We start from the raw sequence: 22,549 nt of genomic DNA, 5'->3' as shown, positions 1-22,549 counted from the left end.
CCCTTCCACCTGCCCCGACGTCCTGCCTCTGGCGTCTACCTGCTCTGTGTCCGTGACCGACCCGGGGTTGCACCCAGGCAGAGCACACGCCGACAGTCTGCCTGGGACTTTGTCCGCTCCACACGATGCCCTCGAGTCCAGCCACGTCCTCACAAGCGGCGGGATTTTAGTCTCTCTTTGTGGCTGAGGATCGCCATTTCGCTGGGTCTCTATGCCGCACCTTCTCCGTCCAAGCACGCACCACGGGCCCTCGGGCTGCCCCACGTCCCGGTGGCCGTAAAAGTGTTGCCGTCAACGCGCGGTGCAGATATCTGAGCTAGTGTTTTCATTTTCTCCAGAAAAACACCCCAAAGTGAAAGTGCTAGACTGTGTGATACCCGGACCTCCGTGCCGCTCTCCAGGGGGCTGCCGGCTTGCGTTCCCACCGACGGTGTGGGGAGGCCCCCCTTCCTCCCCAGCCACACAGACACGTGTCACCTCTCGCCCATGCTGACGGCTGCGGGGTGATCTCTTACAGTGGCCCTGCTCGTACCCCGACGGTCAGTGACGCTCAGCAGCCTCTCATGTGTCCCTTGGCTCTGGAGGTCGTCTTTGCACAAACTTCTACTCAGTTCCTCTGTCCGTTTGTATCTGCATCACTGCCGTCACCGCTACTACCCGCACGAGGTCCTGCAGTCGGTCCACCAACGCGCCGTCAAGCAGCCGGTCCGCACCGTGTCCTCCACCCCACGGTCTCCGCACCCTGCGGGCGGCTCCCCTTGCCATGCGGGGGTTTATGTCTTGTGCAGCTCCACTTGCTCATTTCTGCGCTGGTTCCCCTGCACTTGGGGTCACGTCCACAAAACCATCTCCAAGACGGATGTCTGGGAGCTGATTGACTATCTTCTTCCCCGAGTTGTTTTCGGGTCACATTTACACTCTCGGGCCATTTCGAGTCTCGGCGGGCACTGCCGGCACGTGGCCCAGGTTCCTTCTGCTGCGTGTGTCCGGCCAGTGTCCCCAGCACCATTTACCGAAGACACTGCCCTTGCCCCACTGTGTCCTCGCTGCCTCTGTCATGAATGAACCGACCGTACGCGTGTGGGCTCGTTTCTGAATTCTGCCCCATTCCACTCACGTGCCTGCTTGCGTGCCGGTACCACACCGTCTGCTCACTGCAGCTTTATGATGTAATTCAAATTTTGAAAGACAGTCCACAAATACTTTTATTTTTTGGTTTCTGATTTTTAGCCTAGAGGAATACTAAGGTAAATCAATTTATAAAGGTTAAAAGGGTTTTCTGAAAATTTACATTTAATCACGCAGGAAACCCAGCTTCTACTAGAAGAGTGGGATCTCCTCTGTTTCAGGCAGAAGAACACTGCGCGCACATCGCTGTTATACCCTAACCCACGTAAGGTCCGTGTTCCTGCAGGTCGAAACTACCAACCCAGGTAGACGTTAAAAGCACGCGTGTCGTACGAGAATCCTACACTACACTCTCCAGGCACACACAACCAGGGTTTTACGCTGGGTAATTTTTCCTCGAGAAGCAACACAGCTAAATTAATATTCTATATTCCATTTCTAGTCATTAATTTTAGTGAATCTGTGATTAGTTTTATGCAAAAGAAATATATTGACACATAATGACCTCTAGAAAAAAGTCACTGAAGACTTCCAAGAAAAAAGGTTGAACTTTGCAAACTAGCTGTCCCGGCCCTCACGCGCACTTAAAACCCACGTTCTGAACTTGTCTGGGTGGTGGCCTGGCCTGTTTGCCCTGGGAACGGAGATCTGCACTTAATTCTGCTCAAAAGCAGCAGCAGAGCAGGGCTCCACATCAAAGGTCAATCTTCCCCGTGGCTCGGCCTTTCACGCCTTGCAAGGAAACAGACGTCGCTCAGCACAGCCGAGAGCGCGTGAGGGACATGTGACACCAGCACCCGGGAATCTGGTTTCGCACAAGTGTTTACACTAATAAAATATTCATCGGAGCAAAACGAACATGAAACCCGTGTGCACCCACGGGGCAGCTGGCGGCGCGGTTCACGTTACTTAACTAGTTAACTAAAAGGCACTAACCGGAAACTCCAAGAAAGAAAAATACACAAAAGCCTGGCATGTGCACACAGCGAGTGTGAGGACGGGACTCCGCTGCCCATGCAGCCTGCGTGGGGGCCACCGAAGTGTGAGACCTACAACCCCAGTGGGGTGAAAATTCAGACACAGTGTGCATAAACCGTAAATGTCCGAACAACGGAAAACAGGCGAACGAGCCGGTCCCCACGGCATTGTTCTGCCACATGTGGCATGAATCACGGCACGTGGCCACACGGGGGTGAACGAACGTGTCCGTGTCACCCCCCGAGCATGCGTACTACATTCTCCCAAGGATGCACGCCACCTCCGCCCCCCACGGACGCACGCTGCGTCCTGTCCCACCACGGACACACCGCCTTCCTCCCGCCATGGACCTACACCGCCTCCCACACCCCCAACGGATGCACACCGCCCCCACAGACACACCACCTTCCGTCCTGCCACAGACACACCACCAAGTCTCCAGGCTTCCTCCTGTTTGGATGGTCCCACCAGGAACCTGTTCCCCCACTGACAGCTGCCCCTCCTGGAAGCTTCTGGTCCCCATGTCCCGTGTGTTCCAGGCATGGCCAACAGACCCTGTGCGGCACCGGAAGCTGAGGGGGTCCCGTGCTCCCCATCTGCTGTTTGCTTGGCAGTTGTGAGGCGTTCAGTGATGCCAGCACGGTTCTGGGGCCTCTCCCGTCCCCATCCACGGGCCTTCATCACCTCCCCATGGGCAAAGGTCATGTACCGGCAGGCTCGCACTTGGAGGACCAGGTCAGGCCGCCGCAGACCACATGGTTCACTGTCCCTGACCTTCCAGCCTGAGGGCATCAGGCTCCCCCTTTTCTCAAGGCTCCTGGACCCCGACCCACCTGAGTGCTGCTGCCTCTTTCTCTGCCTGTCACTTCCTGCCTTCACCGCTCCTCCTACCCCAATCATGCCCATTCCGGCGAGGGAGGGAGTTCGGACTCCCACACAACAAACCCCAACACGCCCACACTAACCCCGACCAGTCCCGCTGCACCTGACACCCGGGAGTGTGGCTGTCGGAACCCGGGATGCTTGTGCTCACTGACGAGCCCTTCCTCCGAGGAGGGACGGAGCAAGTTCTACGCTTGTGATGACCCTCCAGTGTGGCCACAAACCAAGGATCGTCATGTCTCCTTTCCACACAAACTGAATACAATTTCATCTTTTCATGTCCATGTTTTCCCACCTGGTGAGCATGCAAACGCTGATTCCTGGAGAAACAAGCTGTTCTGTTAATTTTCACATTCACCATCACCACCTGGAAACAAGAATCATCCCAAAAGATGCACAATGATCTTGTTCCCACATTCACAAACTGAGAGTCGCAGAGTTAAATATCACTGGATGGACAGGACGCTTCCTTTCAGATTTCTGATCTGAAAAAAAAACAACTGCTGGTAAAAAGATAAATATTAATTACGTAAAATTTTGCAAAATGTCTCCAGAAAAGTTAAGAAATAATATAACCAATTAGTTCTTTAAAATGCGTAAATGCACCAGAATTTTAATAGTAATTTGTCCGTCAGTAAAAGTATCACAAAGATCTTTAATATGTGGATAGTGGAAGATTAACCGTAGATGGAAATAAAACGCAGGCTGGAGAGCTGGTGCTGGGGTAATCCGGGGCTATTTTTAACACACTCAGTGAGTATTTACTCAGCTAACGTACGTCTTTCCACCCCAAAACTGATTTTCATGTGTAGGCTGACTTTCGGTGAGGGCAGCTTTAAAAGAGGTTGGGATATCTAAAAATGAGAACTTAGCCCTCAGAAACACTGTAAGCAAGCACCTCCGCCGGGTCACACGTGAGAGCTTCACACCTGATTTCAGGGCCACAGAGAAAGGTCCACTCCCCTCTGCACACAGTGGTTGACGGTCCCCGGCCGCGCAGGAGCCCATCCAGGCTCACACTGGACTAACGGGAAATGAACGGGCTTGCGTGCAGTGTACAGCTGTGCAGCCGTGACCTTAGATCGTGTCTATGCTCAAAACTACGTCCCGCTGGCTTGGGGGCAGGGGGAACCTCGGGTGGAAGAGCTTCTGCTCCTAAGGTGGACTGGACCCTGGGTGGTCATCGCAAACCCCCCACCACTGTCGCGGGCCTGGCTGCTACAGGTTGGCAAGAGGTGGAGCCGCTGGAGGTGAAGGTGGATTTCCGTCGTCCCCCACAGGTCAGGATGTGCCCCCAAGCACCACCAGGATGACCAAAGTCATCCAGGCTCACTAACCTGCTCAGGAACCCACTCGCCTTGGCAATCAGTGAGGACACATCATTTATTGTGTGTTTTAGCAACAACTCAGCACATGGGTGAAGTGAAACATCAGACCATGCAAAGTCCTAGCCAAAGTCACTGTGTAGCTAGCTACCCCTTGTCCTCACGGGACATTCGTTTCACTCCAAGCGAACCGCTCCCCGTGCTCAGGTGCTTCCATCGCGGAAGGACGTGGTCGCTCGTCAGGGACAAGGAGGAGGTCCTGCTGCGAGTCCCCGTCAGCCCAGGTCCGCTCCCGGTCAGAAGAAATCGGCGTCCGAGCTCCTTACGTGGCTGCCCGTTTGCTTTGTTTCTGGTTTTTGTCTCTAAAAGGCACCAAAGCTGTTTCTCAGCGGGCGGCCTGTACTCCTGCTTGTGAATAAGCGGGCTGACGACAGACCCCAGGGGGGAGGGAACCGGTAAGGGACAGACGCCCAGACTCGAGGCAGGAGGCCGGCAGGCGTCCGGGTCGGCAAGAGCGCGGAGGGGAAGACGGGCTTTGCCCTTCCTTGTCCCGTGAGTCCGCGGGGCGTCCAGACGCACCCCTTCCACTCCTGTTAGGGTTGTCTCCTGTGCTATTGTTTTATAAACTGCTGATGCCTCCGTGCTGGGGAGACCTTTCCTGCCGGCAGAACCTTCTCCACCACTGCCCGCCGCATGCTGGGCCCCCAGCTGGGCCCCCGACCCCGAGTCAGTTTTGGACCCGACTTACACGGGATTGTCGCCCAAGCTCTCCAGACAGGACCGGCCCTGCCCTCCGGCTGCTACCTTGCAGGAGCCCCCGTGACTGCGACTGGCCCTGGCCCCAGGCCCGGACACAGCAGGTCATAAGGTCAGCCCAGAAAGGTCCCGCGGTGCTGCGGGGGCGGTGACCCTGCTCCCTGGGATTCGCCATCTCGTGCCGGCCCGGATCGACACGTGTCCGACAGGAATGCGTTTCTGGGCCGTGAAGCGGAGGCCAGAAGCCCTTGTTGGTGCCTCGGTTTCTGGACGCGCACACGACTGGAAACAGCTTTCTGGACTCGGGGCAAACCTGCGGAGGGGCTGGGCTCGGGTTTTATTTACAGCAGCGGCACCCGTTTTGTCATCACTCTCGTCATCAGAGCCTGAGGTCAAAGGGAGCGATCGCGAGGCCGCTGTCTGGGCGGCTGGAGGAGGAGGGGCCTCATGGGGACCCCAAACGTCGAGCACTGCAGACAAGGAGAGAAGCCTATTCGTCTGGCGGCAGAGAAACAGGGTTCCCGCGTGCTGGATGCCACGGGACAGCCCTGTGCCTCCCGTGCTCATCCAGGGCTCGCTCTGCTGCCGGCCAAGGCTGATAACCCTGGGCCGGCGTAAACTGAAGGAGAGCCACGGTCGTGTGCAAGGAACCGTGGTCTGAGACGCGCACTTCCAAGGTGGGTTCAGGAGACACCCAGGGAGGGCCCCTCTGTGGGGCCAGCAGGCCTGCACTCCGGCGCACGGAAGGCTGCAAGGTCTGGACGGCAGAGCCGGACGCCCAATCATGCAACGGTTCCTGGGGACCACGAGGGTCGCCCCAGTGTGTGGGCTCCTGCCACGCTGCACAAGAGCCAAACTCTGTGACACACGTTAACGGTGACTCTGTGACTTCTCCCACAGACACAGCAGGCGAACCCAGGGCTTCCTGAGCCTCCAAGGGACTGGCCCTGAGCCTGACAGCTAACAGAGGAGGCTGCCTCTCGGAGGGGGACCGGTCATTCTTGGTCTAAATGACGAAACGCACTTTCTAAACCAGAGGAAACTTGAGGCTCCCTCCCTCCTGCATCTTCCTCCACAACAGGACGGTCTGAAACAGCCGTCCACGGGTCAGTCCACGAGCCTGCTGGGAGGTCCGAAGCCAGAGCCCGACGGCCCCACAGACACCGATCCGGGATTCCCGATCCACTGGTCCTAGGCCTCCTCTGCAGGGCCTGTGTCCGCCCCTGCTCTCAGCGCAGGAAGCCCCAGTAACTCACCCCACGGGAGCCGAGCAGAAAGGCGGCTTCACCTGTAAGGTTTGCTTCCGAGGGGGTGACCTGCCCCTGTGCTTCCTACAGGCAAGTATGTCAACAGTGATCCTGGGAAAGGCAAACGAAACGGGTATTTTCCACTGGAAAGATCTGCCTTGGTCCATTTAGAAATGATGCTTCTTAAATTCCAGATCAACTCTGGCGGCAAAGGCAGTAAACCCACGACCGCTGAAGAAGGAAGAAACCTGGTCCTGGGGCTCAGGTCCTCGTCGACGTAAGTTAGAAGCCAGCGGCTCACATCGGTTGCACGCCAGGCTCCCAGGTCCCGCACGCCACACCGGGCCCCTTCGAGCACCTTCTCTGAGGGGCACTGCTTCCCACGGGTCAGGAGGAGCTGATGTGCACGCGGCCACCAAACGGGCCCGGGGCTAAAACAAAGTTCAGTCCTTCAGAATCATCCGTGCTTCTCCAGCTGGACAGCCATGGTGCCCAGGACTGACGTGTCCAGCACAGGCTCCAAGACAGGAGCACCGGAACTGCAAAATGTCCTTTTCCCCAAAGTCCAAAGCAACGGAGGGTTCGAAGAACTAAGAACATTCTGAACAGCTTCCTCGGGTGCCTGGCTGGCCCCGTAGGCAGAGCCTGTGACTCGTGGTTGGGGCTGTGCCTCGGAGCCCCACGCTGGGGGCAGAATTTGCTTTGAAAACAAAAATCCTTTCTAACAGTTGCACACCACGGAGCGCAAACTCGCTTCTTGGGCGCTCAGTAGTGAGGGAAGCACCAACCGTCCTACCGACATATTGCGGAAGACGCCACTGGTCAGCCCAGACCTCAGACCACCTGGGCACACAGCTCCCTCCTGTACAACCACGTGGCCCTGAGCCGGGCGGGCACCATTCTGACACCGTCCCCCCAAGGGACACGCCCTACCCCTTCCCTCCTTCCTGCCGGCAGGGCCCTGGCTGGTGAGCCGTCAGTGCGACGGGAGTCTGGTCGGGGAGACCACACCTTACAGGCACAGACCCCCACCCAGTCTATTACGTAAAGAAACGCCTACTTCCTTTACCTTGAAAACCTCAGAAAGGACCAGAGCGCTCTGCTGACGCACAGCGTCGCACTCCCTCGGGGGTTTTTGCGTCACGACAAACAGAGGAAACTGCGCCCTTCTCTTGAGGAGACTGAGTCCAGCCGAGAATTCCCGCTGCTGTGCCCTGTGGCCTTAGAACTGCCCTACCGCATGGCCTGGCATCAGCTGACCCTCCCTCATGGAACAGAGAATCTCTTCCTGGTTGTGGGGAGCCTGGCGGCCACCCTAACACCCCCCCGAGCACTGGGAGTCCACAGCCGGGGTTCCCAGGCCGCTGGACCAGCGCGTCTCTCCAGCACCGCCGTGCGCTCTGAAGACAAAGGCCCCCACAGACCGGCCATGCCAAGGCATGTGTCCAGAGCCTTGTGGTCCAGCCAATGACGCACTTGCCTCCAGAACCGTCTCTCAGGGCAGAGCCAGGCCTGGAGGGGAGGGACACGGCGGCCGCCCTGAGAGGGGGCAGAGTCAGTCGCTGACGCGCCTACCCAGCCCCCACTTCTACTGGTCATCGGACCACCCCTGCTCGAGGGGACACTCACGTCCAGGATTCCTCGCAGAAGCCCCCACAAGGTCAACACCGGGGGGGGGGAAACTCTTGGGACAGACGCAGCCTCTCCTCGCCTCGCTCACCTGAAGCTACGGGCCGTCAGCGGCGTCCTGCAGGGATGGGGAACGGCTACGCACGCGCGGGGACAGCCAGGACGACCAGCACAGGGACCACAACGCCCACGAACCCGCTGGTTCCTCTTCGCTCACTGTTACCGCTCCAACCACGCGGGATAACACAGATCAGTCCAATGCCAGACGTGCCAGCGGCCCACGTGGGCTCTGGGCCACTGTTCACGTCAAATCTGAGGAGGCACAGCCTTGTCCTGAGGGCTGCCACCATGACCATCAAGTCGGTCCCCTTAGCTCTGGGGCCAAGAGGCTGTGACCCTGGCAGGCAGGGCTGCACTCCAGCCACGGGCCTGGGGAGACGAGCGATCCCCCGCTCCCAGCTCCCGGCGGGGCAGCCCCTCTGTCTCCGTGTGGCCTGCGTGTCACTGGGACTCAGAACCCCCCCTTTCTGAGGACACCAGGCACTGGATGCAGGAAACCTCCTGTGGGAGCCCCACCTCCGCCGGGTGCCCTGTCCGCTCCCACTCACAGACAGCGGGACGTGGGGTAGGACCTGACAGGGCCCAGGGACCGCTCGGGTGAGCCCCGGACGCAGGGACAGCCGTGGGCTACTGACTCCGCCTTCCTGCCGGCGTGTACTTCCACGTGACCAGGGAGGAGAAGGTGCGCGCTGGGGAGGGCAGGTAAAGGCCTGAAAGCACACTCTTTGCCTTCAGCGGCTGTGGTCCTCGTTTTCATTTTCAAGTGTTTCCAGGTCCCCACGTGACATCATCAGGTGACGCGGCAGTTTCTCAGGCTCTGCTTTTCCCAGGATGGACGGCCCACGCCATCCGGAGCCCGCGCATTTGCACTAACGGGAGAGCAAGCAAACGTTTCGTCCCTAGGTCTCAACGCCGTGTGTCATGAAACGCCCGCCGGGAACCCACCGACGGAGAGGAGGGCCTTCCGCAGGGTGGGGGCTGATGAGGACACCGAGAAGCCCAGTCGCACGCACGGGAGGCCACACGAGAGGGAAAGGTAGAGGACGTGGGCCGCGCTGGGCCTGCCCTGGGGTCCGCTCTGGGGTCTTTCCGTGCAGGTTTTCTGAGGTGCACACCCCCCCAGAGCACCAGGTAAAGCCGCGTCTGAACTCCCGTCCCTAGAAACATGCCCTGTGACGCAGGCACTGAGCCCAGCCACCTCCCCGCCAACGCAGCCTGTGCCGGCAGCTCCCCCGACCCAGGCCGCCTGACGGGACAGGGCTGTCCCCACTCAACCACGTCCTTGTTTCTCCCTGGACCAGGACAAAGCGAGCCGGGGAGTCAGGGGCCCGGGACACAGGCCCCGAGGGCTCAGTCCTGCAGCATGAGGCGCCCGTGACGGCGGCCCCAGGGTCCGCACAAACACCAGGACCCTGAGTCTGTGGCTCGGCCCCTCCGCGGTGAGGACAAGGGGTGATCATGACGGGGTGTCAGAGCCTGGAATCGTGAAGAGGTAGAGACCGCCGGCCGCGTTCAGACCAGCTAGAGACGCTCTGTCTGTGCTCGTCCCAGACGTCACCTGAGAAGCTCCGTCCGAGAGCCTCACGGCACCCAGGAAGGGCACCAGCACTGTACGGTTCTGATGTATAATTCAAAAAAATTTTTTTACAAAAAAGACTGTGCCTATTAGTAATTCTACCAATGGTATCAAAATAAGTCTGGCGTAACGTGGTTTTGAAAAATATGCCAATTAGAGGGGCACAGAGTATTGCTGTTCTTAGTGAGCAGCAGACGTAACCCAGGACAGAACTTTCTCGCTGACCTTCCGTGGGACCGCGGCCGGAAGTGCTTGTCCGTGACACTGTCCAAGTCCCCCAGCATTTACCAGTTGGGACGAGCCACTCCTACAGCATTAACCCCTCATTCGCTGTACTGACTTTTCTTTTCAGGTCATTTCATACAGTTTTATCCCAACAAAATCTAGGGGAGACGAGCAGCTTGTAAAAAGGAAAACGTGACACCAGCTCAAACACCGCACCTACAGTTGTGCACAGGGCACAGCGCAGAGAAGATGCACGGGGGTTAACTGGTTGGGCTAGATCGGGATGTACAAGGTTTAGTAAAAGGTTCTATATCACAAATCTCAGTAATTTTTTTTAAAGATGTTATTTATTTGTCAGAGAGAGAGAGCACACGCAGGGGAGCGGCAGAAGGAGAGGGAGAAGCAGGCTCCCCGCCGAGCAGAGAGCCGGACACGGGACTCAATTCCAGGACCCCAAGACTGTGATCTGTCCGAAGGCAGACGCTTAACGACGGAGTCACCCAGGCACCCCAAAATCTCACGAATCTCTTCCTGACACGCTACTTTCTATCTGCTCATCCGGAAGTCTGTCCTGGTCCGGAGACTGGACCGTGCTGACCTTTCCCATATGTGTTCCGTGTTCACTCTGCCGCAAAAGATAAACCGAAGAGTGTACTGTTGTCCCATCCCTGAACTAATCATCACCGTACGTTTACAGCTCCATTTTTAAAACAACTCTTAGAGAAATCACACGTGCACTACGAGAGAGCAGTTTGGTGTTTAAAAAACAACCGAGAGTTTCGAGCACCAGCAACGTTACAGGTCGAGGGGATGAAGCAGACTGCGAGGTGCAGGGAGATGGGATTTTAAGGCTCAGCAGAGCGTGGAGCCCAGCGCAAAACCACGCACTCCAAACGCCCGGCAGCCCAGCAGGTCCTGGAGAAGAAGCCGGAGGTTCGGAAGAGCCCAGCCCACGCTTGCTTCCTCTGCGTTCTCGGGATTTCGGGAACACCTGTGCGGCCAAGGTCAGCGCCGCGACACGGAGCACAACAGGGGCAAACGGGGGAGCACACCGCACGCTTCACACTAAGCAGACAGGTGGGGGTCGCTGAAATCACGTGTGGGTTTTCACACCGACAGACGGGCACTCAGACTCGTGTCACTTTCAAGGCGACAAGTTGATCATGAACCTCGCGCACGTGTCCCCGTGGGAGGGTCTCGGACACGGGCAGCTTCACAGAAGCATGTCCAAGCTCGGCTGAGGCCCCCACCGCCCCTGCCCACGCCGTCGCCAAGGGCTCAGCCCCCAAAGGCCTTGCCTCCAAGCTACAGTCCCAACTGCCCACGGGATTCAAATCGCACTCTGCGACTCTCACCCCGGGACAGCGGGCGGCGTCCTCCCCTCCCGCGACCGGGGCGGAACGGGGCACGTACGCAGGATCGTGCTGCCCAGCGCGGAGAACGTCGCCTTCCTCAAGGGACATACCCTCGGCGCGTCCCCAGCTGCGCAGGTGGGCAGCAGCTCAGGCTCCCGCGCTCCCCGCTCTCACGCCGGGAAGCACACGCACACGCGGACGCACACGCACACGCGGACGCACACGCGCACACAGATGCACACACGGACGCCAACGCCAACGCCGTCACCAGGCAGCGGCTCCTCACAGAGTCGACATCGGGGACCGCACAGCTGTGGTTCCCAGACGCCCGCGCCGACCGCCGAGCCCAGGAAACGCGAGCTGTAGCATTTCAGTCAAAAACCCTCCGGAGCCGAATGAGTCGCCCCTGGAAACGACGCACCCGGGAGCGGGAGCCCCAGTGCTGACCCTACCGGTAGCTCAGGGAATCAAACACCTGCTTCTTCCCTTCGCGCTTTTCCGCGCCCCATTTAGAAGCCACTGCGAGTCCCCCGGCTACACAGATTACAGTCGCTGGGACGCGTCTCTGCTCCCGAAAGAGAAACCAGTTTCTCTCAGTCGCACAAGGCCCCCCACAGCAACCCCGGCTGACGGTCGAACGGTTCCAGGGACGAGGCTGCTGTCGAAGCAGAGCCCCACCAGGAACGTGCGGATGACAGCGCCCGGACGGCCGAACGGGACGCGCCGCCTGGGACGGGCCTGAAGGCGGCAAGTGAGGACGAGGAGGAGGAGGAGGAGCCCTGGGGAGGACGCGCCGGCCAGCGCGGGAAGGCTCCCCACCGGCAGAAGGGGCGAGCCGCCCGGGGGAGGAAACCAGACGCCGTTCTCTTCGGCCAGTCGTCGGCCCCTGCGACCGGGGCTGGCGCAGTCGGCCCGTCAGCTGCCCGGCCTCCACGGGCCACAGCAGGACCCCACGCAACCCCGCACACACGTCCCTCCGGGCATAGGCTTCCCTACATGCTCAGGCCGTGAAGACGACGTCCACAGATGCCCCCACGTGGCTCTGATCATGGCCGGATGTGGCACGACCCGCAGCAGGGAGCATCGGCCCCGTGACGCCCCCAGCTGCCCTCCTCGGAGCGTGGCTAGCGGCAGCGGCCAGCGGTGGGGGCGCCAGGGGATGGTTCGGCCGGTGTCTCCCCGGGAGCTGCCGGGCACTGGGGCCCTCAGGACACATGCGGGAGCCACTCAGTCCCCAGCAACAAAGATCAGAGCAGCAAGGTCCCAGCAGGAAGGCACCGTCCTCACCCCAGAGCCCCGATGGTGGCCTCCACGCTCGTCAGGCTCAGGCCAGCAACCGGGCTGCTCTCCATGGAGCCCACCACGGCCACATGCCTGTCGTGGCCGCACTGTGACCAGGGCCTGTCGTGGCCGCACTGTGACCGGGGCTCAAGCAGCCCGGGGCCTGTGTCACCCCACCTTGAAGCCTCCCTCGGTCAAGCTCCCCACGAGCCGTCCTGCCAGCTCTGCGGCCCCCATCTGCGGTCCCTGCACAGTCCCGTGGCCTACTTCAGCACGAGGGGACACGCGCAGCACACGAGCTGGGCAGCCCCGTCCGAACCTTGCGGGAAAGACGTCGTGATTACTTGGGCAACTCTCGTTGCCATGGAGATAAAACGAACACGGCGACTGGGCGACGTGCCGCATCTGGACGGCCACTGCAAGAGAAATTTCCTTCCGCGCGGAATGCAGCTTGCGTTCACGGGCCGTCCCCCTCCGCACGGAGAGCAGCTCGGAGTTTTCATGTCAGATAGAAATAGCTTAGCACGGCTCGCTGCACCCATGATGCCAAACGCGCAGTTTAAAACCCCGTGAAGACGGCGCACGTTGGGTGATTTTTAGGACAGGGTTTCCATGGTAACAAGGACTACGTGCAGTGCCTTTCACGTTCTAAAATATCCACACCAGCAAGGAAGGACTGAATTTCTTTAACTGAAATACCACGGCAAAACCACAAAACCCCGTCTTTAAAAGCATGCGATTCAAGGACTTTTAGGACCTCCTCAAGGTCACGCAACCAGCCCCATGAACTCCAGAATCTTCTCGCCGCCCCCAGAAGAAAGCCCACCTCCACTCCCAGGCCTGGCCGCCACTCGCTGCCTTGTCTCCGGGGAGTGCCTGCTCTCAACACTTCCTGTAAACGGGGTCACACGACGCGCGACCGCGTCCGCCAGGCTCCTGCCGCTCGGGAGCTCGCGAGGTCCTCCACAGTGTGGGCGCGACTCACGGTCCGCACGGACCCCTCTTGCTCGCTCATTCGGCCGCTGGAGGAGGTCTGGGTTGCTCCTACTCGTGGGCTGTTGTGAATAATGGTGCCACGCGCATTTTTGTGTAAGTTGGGTGTGTGGACATACGTTTTCATGTTTCTTGGGCAAATGCCCAGGAATGAATTTCTGGGTCACACATAATTTGCTGACACACTGAGGAAATGCAGAACTTTGTGAAGCAGCCACACCGTGGACCCTCCCCCAGCCCCGCACAAGGGCTCTGGCCCCTCCACGTCCTGCCCAGCCCCATCACGGTCCCGAACGTGGCTTACAGGTATCCTGGTGGGAGTGAAGTATTAGCTCATCGTGGTTCTGATTTGCATTTCTACAAAGACAAATTATGTTGCGCATCTTTTCTTGTGCTTTTTAAGTCCCTGTCTATCTTGGGAGAATGTCTATTCAAAACCTTTGCCTATTTTTAAATTGGGTTCGTTTTCTTCTTACCGTTAAGTGGAAAGACTTCATGCGTTCTGGACATTAGACTCTCACTAAATTTCATTTGCAAATGATCTTCCCATTCTGTAGGTTGTCTATTCTTTCCTGAGATCATCTGAAACACAGTTTTCATTTTTATAAAGACCAGTTTACTTCTTTCCTTTGGTTTCTTAAGCTTTAGTGGTCATACTCCTGGGGAACCATGGTCACAGCAATTTTCACCTATGTCCCCTTGTAAAGGTGTTCTGGGCTGAAATGTGTCCCCTAAAACGCATATATGGAAGTTGTAGATGCCGAGGACCTAGTTATGAGACTAACAGGAGAGAGAGTGAGTCCATAAAAAAGAAAGGAAGGTCAACTGAGGTCACTAGGGGGGCCCTAGGCCCATCTGAGTGGGGTCCTCGTGAGAGGGCAGGACAGACACACACACAGAGGAACGACCGCATGAGGACACGGCGAGGGACGGCATCCGCACGCCCAGGAGAGAGGCCTCGGGAGTCACCGGCCCTGCCCACACCTGGACCCCAGAATGCGGGACAGTAAACATCTGTTGTTTCAGCCCGAGTCTGGGGTACTCGGTGACAGCAGCCCTAGTAAACCAATTCAAATGTTTTTTTTTTTTTAAGTTTTTCCTCTTACATTTGATCCATTTTTGAGTAATTTTTATGGATTTTATTTATTTGAGAGAGCAAGAGACCAAGCACAAGCAGGGGGAGGGGGAGGGGAAGACGCAGGCTGTCCGTCGAGCAGGGAGCCTGACGGGGACTCAATCCCAGAACCCCAGGCCATGGCTTGAGCCGAAGGCAGACGTTTCACCGATGGAGCCCCCGGGCACCAGCTAGCGTACGGTGAGCTGGGATCTAGCTCCCTCTGCGTGCGGGCATCGGACGCACCAGAACCAGCTATGAGACGACCACTCCGTCCGCCGGCCTGGCCTTGGCAGGACTGGGGTTTTGTAGTGAGTTTTAAAATTGCCAAGTGCTGGTCTTCCAATTTTATTCTCTGTCAAGACTGAGACTGTGTGGGCTTTTTACTTCATTTCTCACCTTCAGGGAATCGGAAAGACCGCAGGAAGGGCTGACCTCGCACAGTGAAAGTCTGGGCCGTTGTCCCGGGCTCCTGGAAGCGAACTGCGAGGCCCTGCGGATGTCCTACCTGATCCAGGGTCCCGGTGGGCCAACAGGCTTGGGCTGTGCCAGCTGTCAACGCCAACGGCATGGGTTACCACAGGGCCTTGGCTAGTCTTGACCCCGGGAAGGGCTGGAGGCAGACGTCAGGCACGTGGGCGGTCTGCGGCACCTATAAGCACGCTGGGAACGAGGCCGGGTGAGCTCCCGCTGACCGCTCTCACGCATGTCGTCAGAAGAGGTCCCGGCTGCTTCAGGCTCCGCAGGCAGGGGTGGAAGCGGGCTGGAGGCCCCACGCCCGGACCGCCCCCAGCCTGCTCCCTGTGCACTTCCAGGTGATGATTCTACCCTGTGTCCTTCCTTTGACCAGGACCCGCCGTCGACCTGAACAGTCCTCTGGGTCCTCGCAAACCGTGGAACCTGACGGTGGTCCTAGGGAGCCCTGGCTGGCTCAAATTTAAAAACAAACAAAGACCTCCGGGCACGGATCCACTTTTACTCCAAGGTTCTCTTCTTCACCATGTGAAGCCCCGTTCTGGCGGGACCCGAGGCTGTCGGGGAGCCTTGCTGTACGATGTCCTCTCCGCAAACGCGCACCTTCCAACGGTTCGGCGTCACCTGGTGTCTTCCCAACAGCGTCTGCAGAAAGTAGACTCCCACGACGGGCCTGTACACGGCGAGCGCCCAGAACAGGAAACATCCTGCGTCACGGAAAGAACCAACCCTTCAACGTGCTGCCAGTCAAGGCCAGTGGTTTTCGAACTGCACCTCAAAGTCACTGAAGGTCAGGAAGCGCCGTCACGTGAGCGCACCCACGGATCGCCCCCAGATGAGATATAACAGGAAAACTTCACGTCTATGTGAACGCGTTTTTAAAAAACATTCCATGTTAACAAGCACCCTCAGAGAATACAAAATGTCCAAAATGAGCAAGGTTAGGGGTTAAGAGGCAACGGGCTACTTGGCTGCAGGTTTCTAACGACTGACCTGACACGGGACACCAGGACCGTCATCTCTGGTCTGTGCTGGTTGTAGGAGGTCGATTGGGAGTTTATGAAGAAAATCGGGCCTCAGGGTAGATTAGAGTCGGAAGAGGCAGAGACACCTCCTTTTTCCCAGACAATTTTTGGTATCACCTGTGACACGACATCAAATTGAGTAACGGACACTTCCCTGAAAGGCTGTTTGGAACACGCGGTACGAAGTCTTACCAGGAATCTTCAGTTTCTTTCAAACTCATTGCCCACCTTGCATCAACATGATTTTGTAACCACACACCGGTCATTCAGAAAACCCGAATTCACTAAATTAAGCACAGTTCCCAAATGTTGATACTGTTCACATAATGTCAAAAAAAAAAAAAAAAACCCACACATAAAAAAATCACCTCTCCAAAATTTTCATATCCACTTGAAAGGTCAAGTTTTACCGCTGGGGACAAACGATAGGTCTTCTTCCTTGAACCAAAGAGTCAATCTACTCACTTATTGAGAAAACACCTGCAAGCACCCCAGTGTAAGTAGAGGGAGTCAGCCTCTCACGCAGAGAAAGGCGGCTCCGCGGACAGTGGCCGGTTCAGCTTGTCCAAGTCCTTGCCCTCGGATGTGGCCGACGCAGCTCACACAACGGCCCGACTTACTGCGCGGAATAGGAGACACGGGTGTTCAGCGTCCACCATTTCTCAACTGTCTTCCCAGGTGAAACGGGCCTTTCTGGTTCTTCCTTCCTGAGAGTGTGTGTGGGGACAACGCCGTCAGCCAACTCCGGTCGGCACCACCGGCTCAGCAGTCGGCCCCGCCGGAAGGTCCGTGCCACGAGGAAGACAGTGGCCGGCGTAGATCTCTGTAGCCTCTGCCGATCTCGCGCACTGAAGCGGTGATGAACTGTGTCCTGACGGGGGCGGCCCGAAGACTCCGCTGCCGCCAGGCGCTGGCTCGACTCGAGTTCCAGTCTCCAGACTGTGCTCCACTGAACAAAGGCGCTCTCATGAAACCAGATTCATTCTACTGGGTCATGGGACCCGGATCCATTAGGACTGGGTTCAACGGGTCACAACAGAAATCCTGAAGTTCCAGGGGCTTCAACCCCACTCAGGTATGTTCTTGCTCATACAGACACAACTGGGGGGCTCCCCCCGGCCCAGAGCCCCAGGCGTGTCCCCTAATCTTCCAGGCCGTGGTGGCTACTCGCCTCCGGCCACCAGGGGAAACAGGTGTCCACACCTCAAAAGCCTCCCAGAGCCGGCAAACATTTCCTCCTTAGCCCCATCCTACCGCCCATCCCGCGGCCACAGCAGGAAGCAATCCCCACTCTGGTGGCTGTGGCAGATGCGCGACCGACCTCGGGGTCTCGTGAACGAGGGGAGGGGTACGGGAGGCAACGTCTCTCGGCCCACGAGCTGAAGCCACACGGCCATGAGCAGTGACCAGGCACTCTGCACACACCACCTCGGGGGTGAACAGAAACCTCGTGATTTCCTCTGTGTTATAAACATGGAGCCGGAGATCCAGACAGAAGAGACCGTGCTCTGCCGACGGGCTCCTGGAAACCCTGAGAGGAAGACGCGTGTGGAGCTCTGCCCCGTCCACGGGACCGGGTGGACACGGGCCCCTCCTCAGCAGGGCCGCGGCACCCTGCCGCCTCCTCCCCCCACCCCCCGCCCCCCGCGGGCCTGGGACCTTCGTCCTCTCGTTTGCTGTGTGCTCTCCTGCTCGACGGAGCTCCAAAGCCAGGCCCGCGTGAAGCCCGTTGCCCGCTCTGAACATGGACGGAGTGGCCGGTGTGTGGACGCTCTGTCCACGCCCTGGACACCTGCTCATGACCAACCATGGCGAGCGGCCCCTCCTCCCCGGCCACACCCCCGGGCCTCAGGGTGACTGGAGGCCACTTCCAATCCGCCCTGACAGGCAGGGCCTCCCCGTGCAAGTGGGAAGCTGCCCGGGGCCGGGGACACGTGAGCTTCTAGAAGTGGGCGGTGACAGGGCGGAGGGAGGCAGCAGCTGCCCCTGAGACCCCGGGACGCCGGAAATGCTGCCGCCCAGACGCGGGTGACGTCGTCTAACTCTAAGGGAACAGAGCAGCTCGGGCCACTGTGCACATTTAAAACAGGTACAAACAGGACACACTTCTGAGACCAAAGACAGGAGGCTGGCAGGACAGATGCGGAGAGCTCGACTGACCCCGGAACCGGGAGGGAGAGGCTCGTGGCTGCTCGGTCCCCACCTCACCCAGACGACGCAGGTGTGACCGCTCACTTGTGCGTTCTGCTCGATGGAAGACCAGGAACACAGGCCGTGCCTGCAGCTGTCCCCAGACGAAAAGTCTCCATCTCTGCGGAACAAGGTCGTCACGGACACGCGTCTGCACCCCTCACCAGCCTTCTCAGACATGTTTTCCCAACGCCCCTGCCTCCAGGAGGCCTGTGGGGGACACAGCCCCTGTTAAGCCACTGGTCAGACCTCCCGAAGGACAAACACCCGTGGAGACTGCATGTCACACACACGCGTGTACGGACTCTCGGAGCCAGGAGGCACACGCACAGGCAAGCGAGGCTCCCACGCTTACCCGACACCGGACAGCAGCCAGGAGGAGGCAGTTCACGCAGCCCAAACTCGGACGCCAGGGCCCCTTCCCCCCAGGAAGCCGCTGGGGGACCCCTCACTCAGCCCCGGGTCTCGCCCCGAAGCTCACGGCAAGCACAGGTTTTCCCCACGGAGCCGAGCCTCTGGGGGAATCCACCCCAAACACCTGCTACACGGGCTGCGGCCCCACCACCACGGGCACCCGCTGCTTACAGAGGAGGCCTCGTGTCCACATGTAACGCCGTGACCTCCGCAAAGCCATCTTCCAGACCAGATCGTCCCAGCAGCAACCACGAGTGACATGAGGCTTCAGTGAACCAAGACGGTCTGGGACCTGCAGTGATCTGGAGCCCAGGGCCCCGTTTCCATGGCCGTGGAACATCCCAGGGGATGGTACCGTTCGGGGCCCTCTCAAGGTGCAGATGTCGGAGCCACCGGTGCCTGTTTGCTGCGGCACCAGCATTCTCCCCGTTTAAGGGGATCCGAGCTCTTACGACAAACGGGTCCTGTACGGACTCGGCCTCTCCAAAGTCTTTCCTGGTTCCGCATCACACACACCCGCGCATCACCTGTTCCACACCCAGGAAAAGGGGTACGGAAACTGAAGTCGCAGAAAAACAGAAAGAAAATAAAATTCCCAGCCTCCTCCCCCACAATTTTTTTAAATCCCCGTAATATTCAGGATGACCCCCAGCCCCGTGGTGATGGGGCGACGGGACGGCGCAGGTGTGGGCACGGTCCGTCCTCCTGCGCATAGAGCTTCCCTGCCTGTCCTCGATGCTGAGCGGCCCCATCGCGCGGCCTGCTGCCCGTCCTGCCCATAGAGCCCAGCGCACACCAGGTGCCCCCGACACAGACGCGGGGCAGACCGACACACCCCACGGTCACACTGTCCTGCACAGACAGAATGGCGGCCAGGGGTCCGGCCGCCACGCCGACACTCAGCTGTCCTGGCCTCCGTTCTCGAGCACACTTGGTGCTCCGGCAGGATCCCAAGTTTCTTCGTGGATTTCTTTTCTTTTTTTTTTTTTTTTAAGATTTTATTTATTTATTTGACAGACAGAGATTACAAGTAGGCAGAGAGGCAGGCAGAGAGAGGGGTAAGCAGACTCCTTGATGAGCAGAGAGCCCGATGCAGGGCTCGATCCCAGGACCCTGAGATCATGACCTGAGCCGAAGGCAGAGGCTTAACCCACTGAGCCACCCAGGCACCCCTTCGTGGACTTCTTAAAGGGGAGAAGGTCTTGGTTTCGGACCCATGCCTAGAGCTCCCGCCTCCTGCTGGGTTTGGTTGGGTCCAGCACACATGCACAGTCCCTTTAAGGAGACCCCACTGCCTTCCAAAGAGAAAACTCATGGGACCAACAGGGACGCGCAGGGCAAGATCTCCCCCAACACCCCCAGCACGTGTGGAGCCCGGATCACACAGTAAAGAGAACCAGACCCCACACAGAGCTCAGCGCATGACTTTTGAACTCCTCTAGAACATTCCGAGCGCTAACTGACTGGAGTCGGTCTCAATGACCGGGACCGTCTTCTGGGAAAACTGAGACCTGCCCACGTTCCGTGGAGCACAGAGAAAAGTTAGCCCGTAGTTATCATCAGCACCGGACTCAGCAACGAGTAAGACAGGTTCAAGGCGCCGCAGCCATCCGGACAGCGCTCCTCCCTCTGTCCCACAGACGGACAAACACAGTTTCAATAAGCAGGAGCGGAATTAAGCCCAAAAATGGCTTAGAGGTCACGGCAGGTCGGCTCTGGTCTCCTCAGGCACGGGTGTGGGATGTTCCCAACAGAGCATGTGACCGAGGTGCTGGCTGGCGCCTTCCAGGCCTCCCAAACCGCTGCGCCCTCCCCGGCGGGCAACCACGGCTTCCCGGAGCAGCCCCCGCAGGTGCCCCGGGAAGGGCGTCCCTCTGGCTGCCCCGCCGGGGCTGCCGCAGCGGCTCCCACAAGAGAAGCCGCAGCCGGGAACTGGAGGAAGACCATCGCGCTCCCCGGGAGAAGGCTGCACGTCGCCCTGGCGACCCCCGCACCGCTGTGCACGCAGCGGCCTGTTGCCGTGGTGACGCACACCGCCGGCTGGGGAAGGCTGACAACCGCAGCTCTCGGGAGACGGGAATTACCGCTCGTTTCTGAGATTTACCCCCCGTACTTCTGTTCACCACTTAGAAGGAAAGCATCATGAAGTTCTAGTAGGAAAAAATGTCTCTGCAATCTGTCACATGGAGATAGTAGAAATATAGCTGGGACTTTACTAGGATCTGTGCGAAGGAACAGATGGTACTATTTTAGAACAGCGCTCACTGTCTTTTTAGAAACATAGTAAGGTCCCTGCCAACTAAAAGGTTGTTTATTCCTTTGCTTTGGAAATGGAGGGGAAAGTCCTTGCTTAGTATTCTCATATATTAAGTATTTAAGCATTCTGATACACTAAATGCATTAAATATTCAAAATAAATTATCGTATTTGGTTCACTTCATTCCTTTGGTGCAACTTGAAAGGGGACAGAGCATCCTGGACCAGCCGGTCTGAAAGCAGCGGGCCTGCAGAAAGCTGACCGAGGTCTTGGGAAGGGTCACAGATGAAGCCTCACAGCTCCGCCCTTTGTCCCCTGGACGCACGGCTGAGCCACCACAAGCACGCCAGCACGGAAGAAGCCCACATTCCCCGCCCACCTGTCATTTTCGGAGGACATCCCAATGTGGAGCTTGGACCAGTGTTCCAGCAGAGGCTTGGGGTTGCCAGAAGCCCTCTCCCCCACCTTCCCCTTGGCCCCAACCCCTTGAGCCTTGGTCTCCCTCCACAGCGATGCCCACATCAGGGCCGCTCTGAGACACGGAGCTCCAGGAGCCATAATCTGCAAATAGTGTCTCTGCCTCCTGTCCTGCTCCTGATTCCTTGCAGAAGCCAAGCAGCTAGACCCACAGTCAGCACATGGTCAGTCCACGGTCCGTCCACCGTCAGTCCATAGTCTGTGGTCAGTCTACAGTCCGTCCATGGTCAGTCTATGGTCAATCCATGGTCAGTCCACGGTCCATCCACGATCAGTCCATAGTCTGTGGTCAGTCCCATAGTCCATCCACGGTCAATCCATGGTCAGCCCACGGTTGGTCCACGGTCGGTTCACAGTCGGTCCACAGTCAGTTCATGGTCAGTCCACAGTTGATCCATGGTCGGTCCACGGTTGGTCCCCGGTAGGTCCACAGTCAGTCCACGGGAGGCTTGGGGTAGGAGTGGTCTAGGAAGCAGGGCTTCCCGTGTGCAGGGCAGGAATCATGCTAGAACCAGGGTCCCCGCGCCCACACCAGACACCTTCTGATCTGTCATAAAGGCAATAGCCTCTGGGGGAGGAACCCTCACCGCCTCGCACTGAGCGGCCTGTGCCTCTGGGAGGCCTCTGGGAGGCGGGGCAGAGCGGGAGCCAAGAAGCAGCCTGAGCTCGCGATTCCTGGAGCCCAGAACAGCACATGACAACAGAGGCAGGAGCACAGGGGACAGGAGGGCTCCCAGCGTGGACAGCGGCCTCCTCCCTCAGCCCTTCCTCAGCGGGCGGCAGCACCCACTGTGTCAGTCTCGGGAGGAAGACACTCCTCCAGGCACAGTGGGAGGCAGGGGCAGGCTGTGGCCTCACCTTCTGCACCCCCCCCGCGGATCCCCTCACTATGGAGCTCTGGGGATCCCCCCACCCTGGGCAGACCCCCCCCCAACCGCCCCAGCAGACTGAGCACCTCGCGATGGAAAAACACTGCCAGGGGACTGTGCGTGAACACCTTCAGGCCCAAACGACGCACCTCTTCATCCGTGGCCCAGGACCCGGCTTGCTTCTGTGCACACGTCACTGCTACGCGCGCTGCCTCCGCCGTCCACACCCTGGCTGCTCCTACTCTCCGACCCACAAGGCGTCCACCTCTCTTCTCGGGGACCTGTGGCCTGACC

At 58.6% G+C, this 22,549-nt stretch overlaps 2 protein-coding genes across 6 annotated transcripts in view; both read right to left on the bottom strand.

The window, feature by feature from the left end:
• The window catches only part of DIP2C (disco interacting protein 2 homolog C), a 348,933-nt gene that overhangs the window by 201,647 nt on the left and 124,737 nt on the right, over window positions 1-22,549 (bottom strand). The gene's annotated exons all lie outside the window — the stretch shown is intronic.
• Window positions 907-3,276, bottom strand: LOC116594469. Its single transcript, XM_032349900.1, has 2 exons — window positions 1,311-3,276; window positions 907-917 (listed from the first exon to the last, which is right to left on the bottom strand). The coding sequence occupies exon 1, from the start codon at window positions 3,010-3,012 to the stop codon at window positions 2,050-2,052; it is 963 nt and encodes a 320-aa protein (XP_032205791.1). The 5' UTR covers window positions 3,013-3,276; the 3' UTR covers window positions 907-917; window positions 1,311-2,049.

The sequence above is a fragment of the Mustela erminea genome, chromosome 6, assembly GCF_009829155.1.
Source record: "Mustela erminea isolate mMusErm1 chromosome 6, mMusErm1.Pri, whole genome shotgun sequence".
NCBI classification, from domain to species: Eukaryota; Metazoa; Chordata; class Mammalia; order Carnivora; family Mustelidae; genus Mustela; species Mustela erminea.
This window is presented reverse-complemented; position numbering and strand designations above follow the sequence as displayed.

What these genes read in the sequence shown, in the direction of transcription:
- LOC116594469 (XM_032349900.1), bottom strand. Translation starts at nt 3,012, where the DNA reads ATGGGCATGATTGGGGTAGGAGGAGCGGTGAAGGCAGGAAGTGACAGG.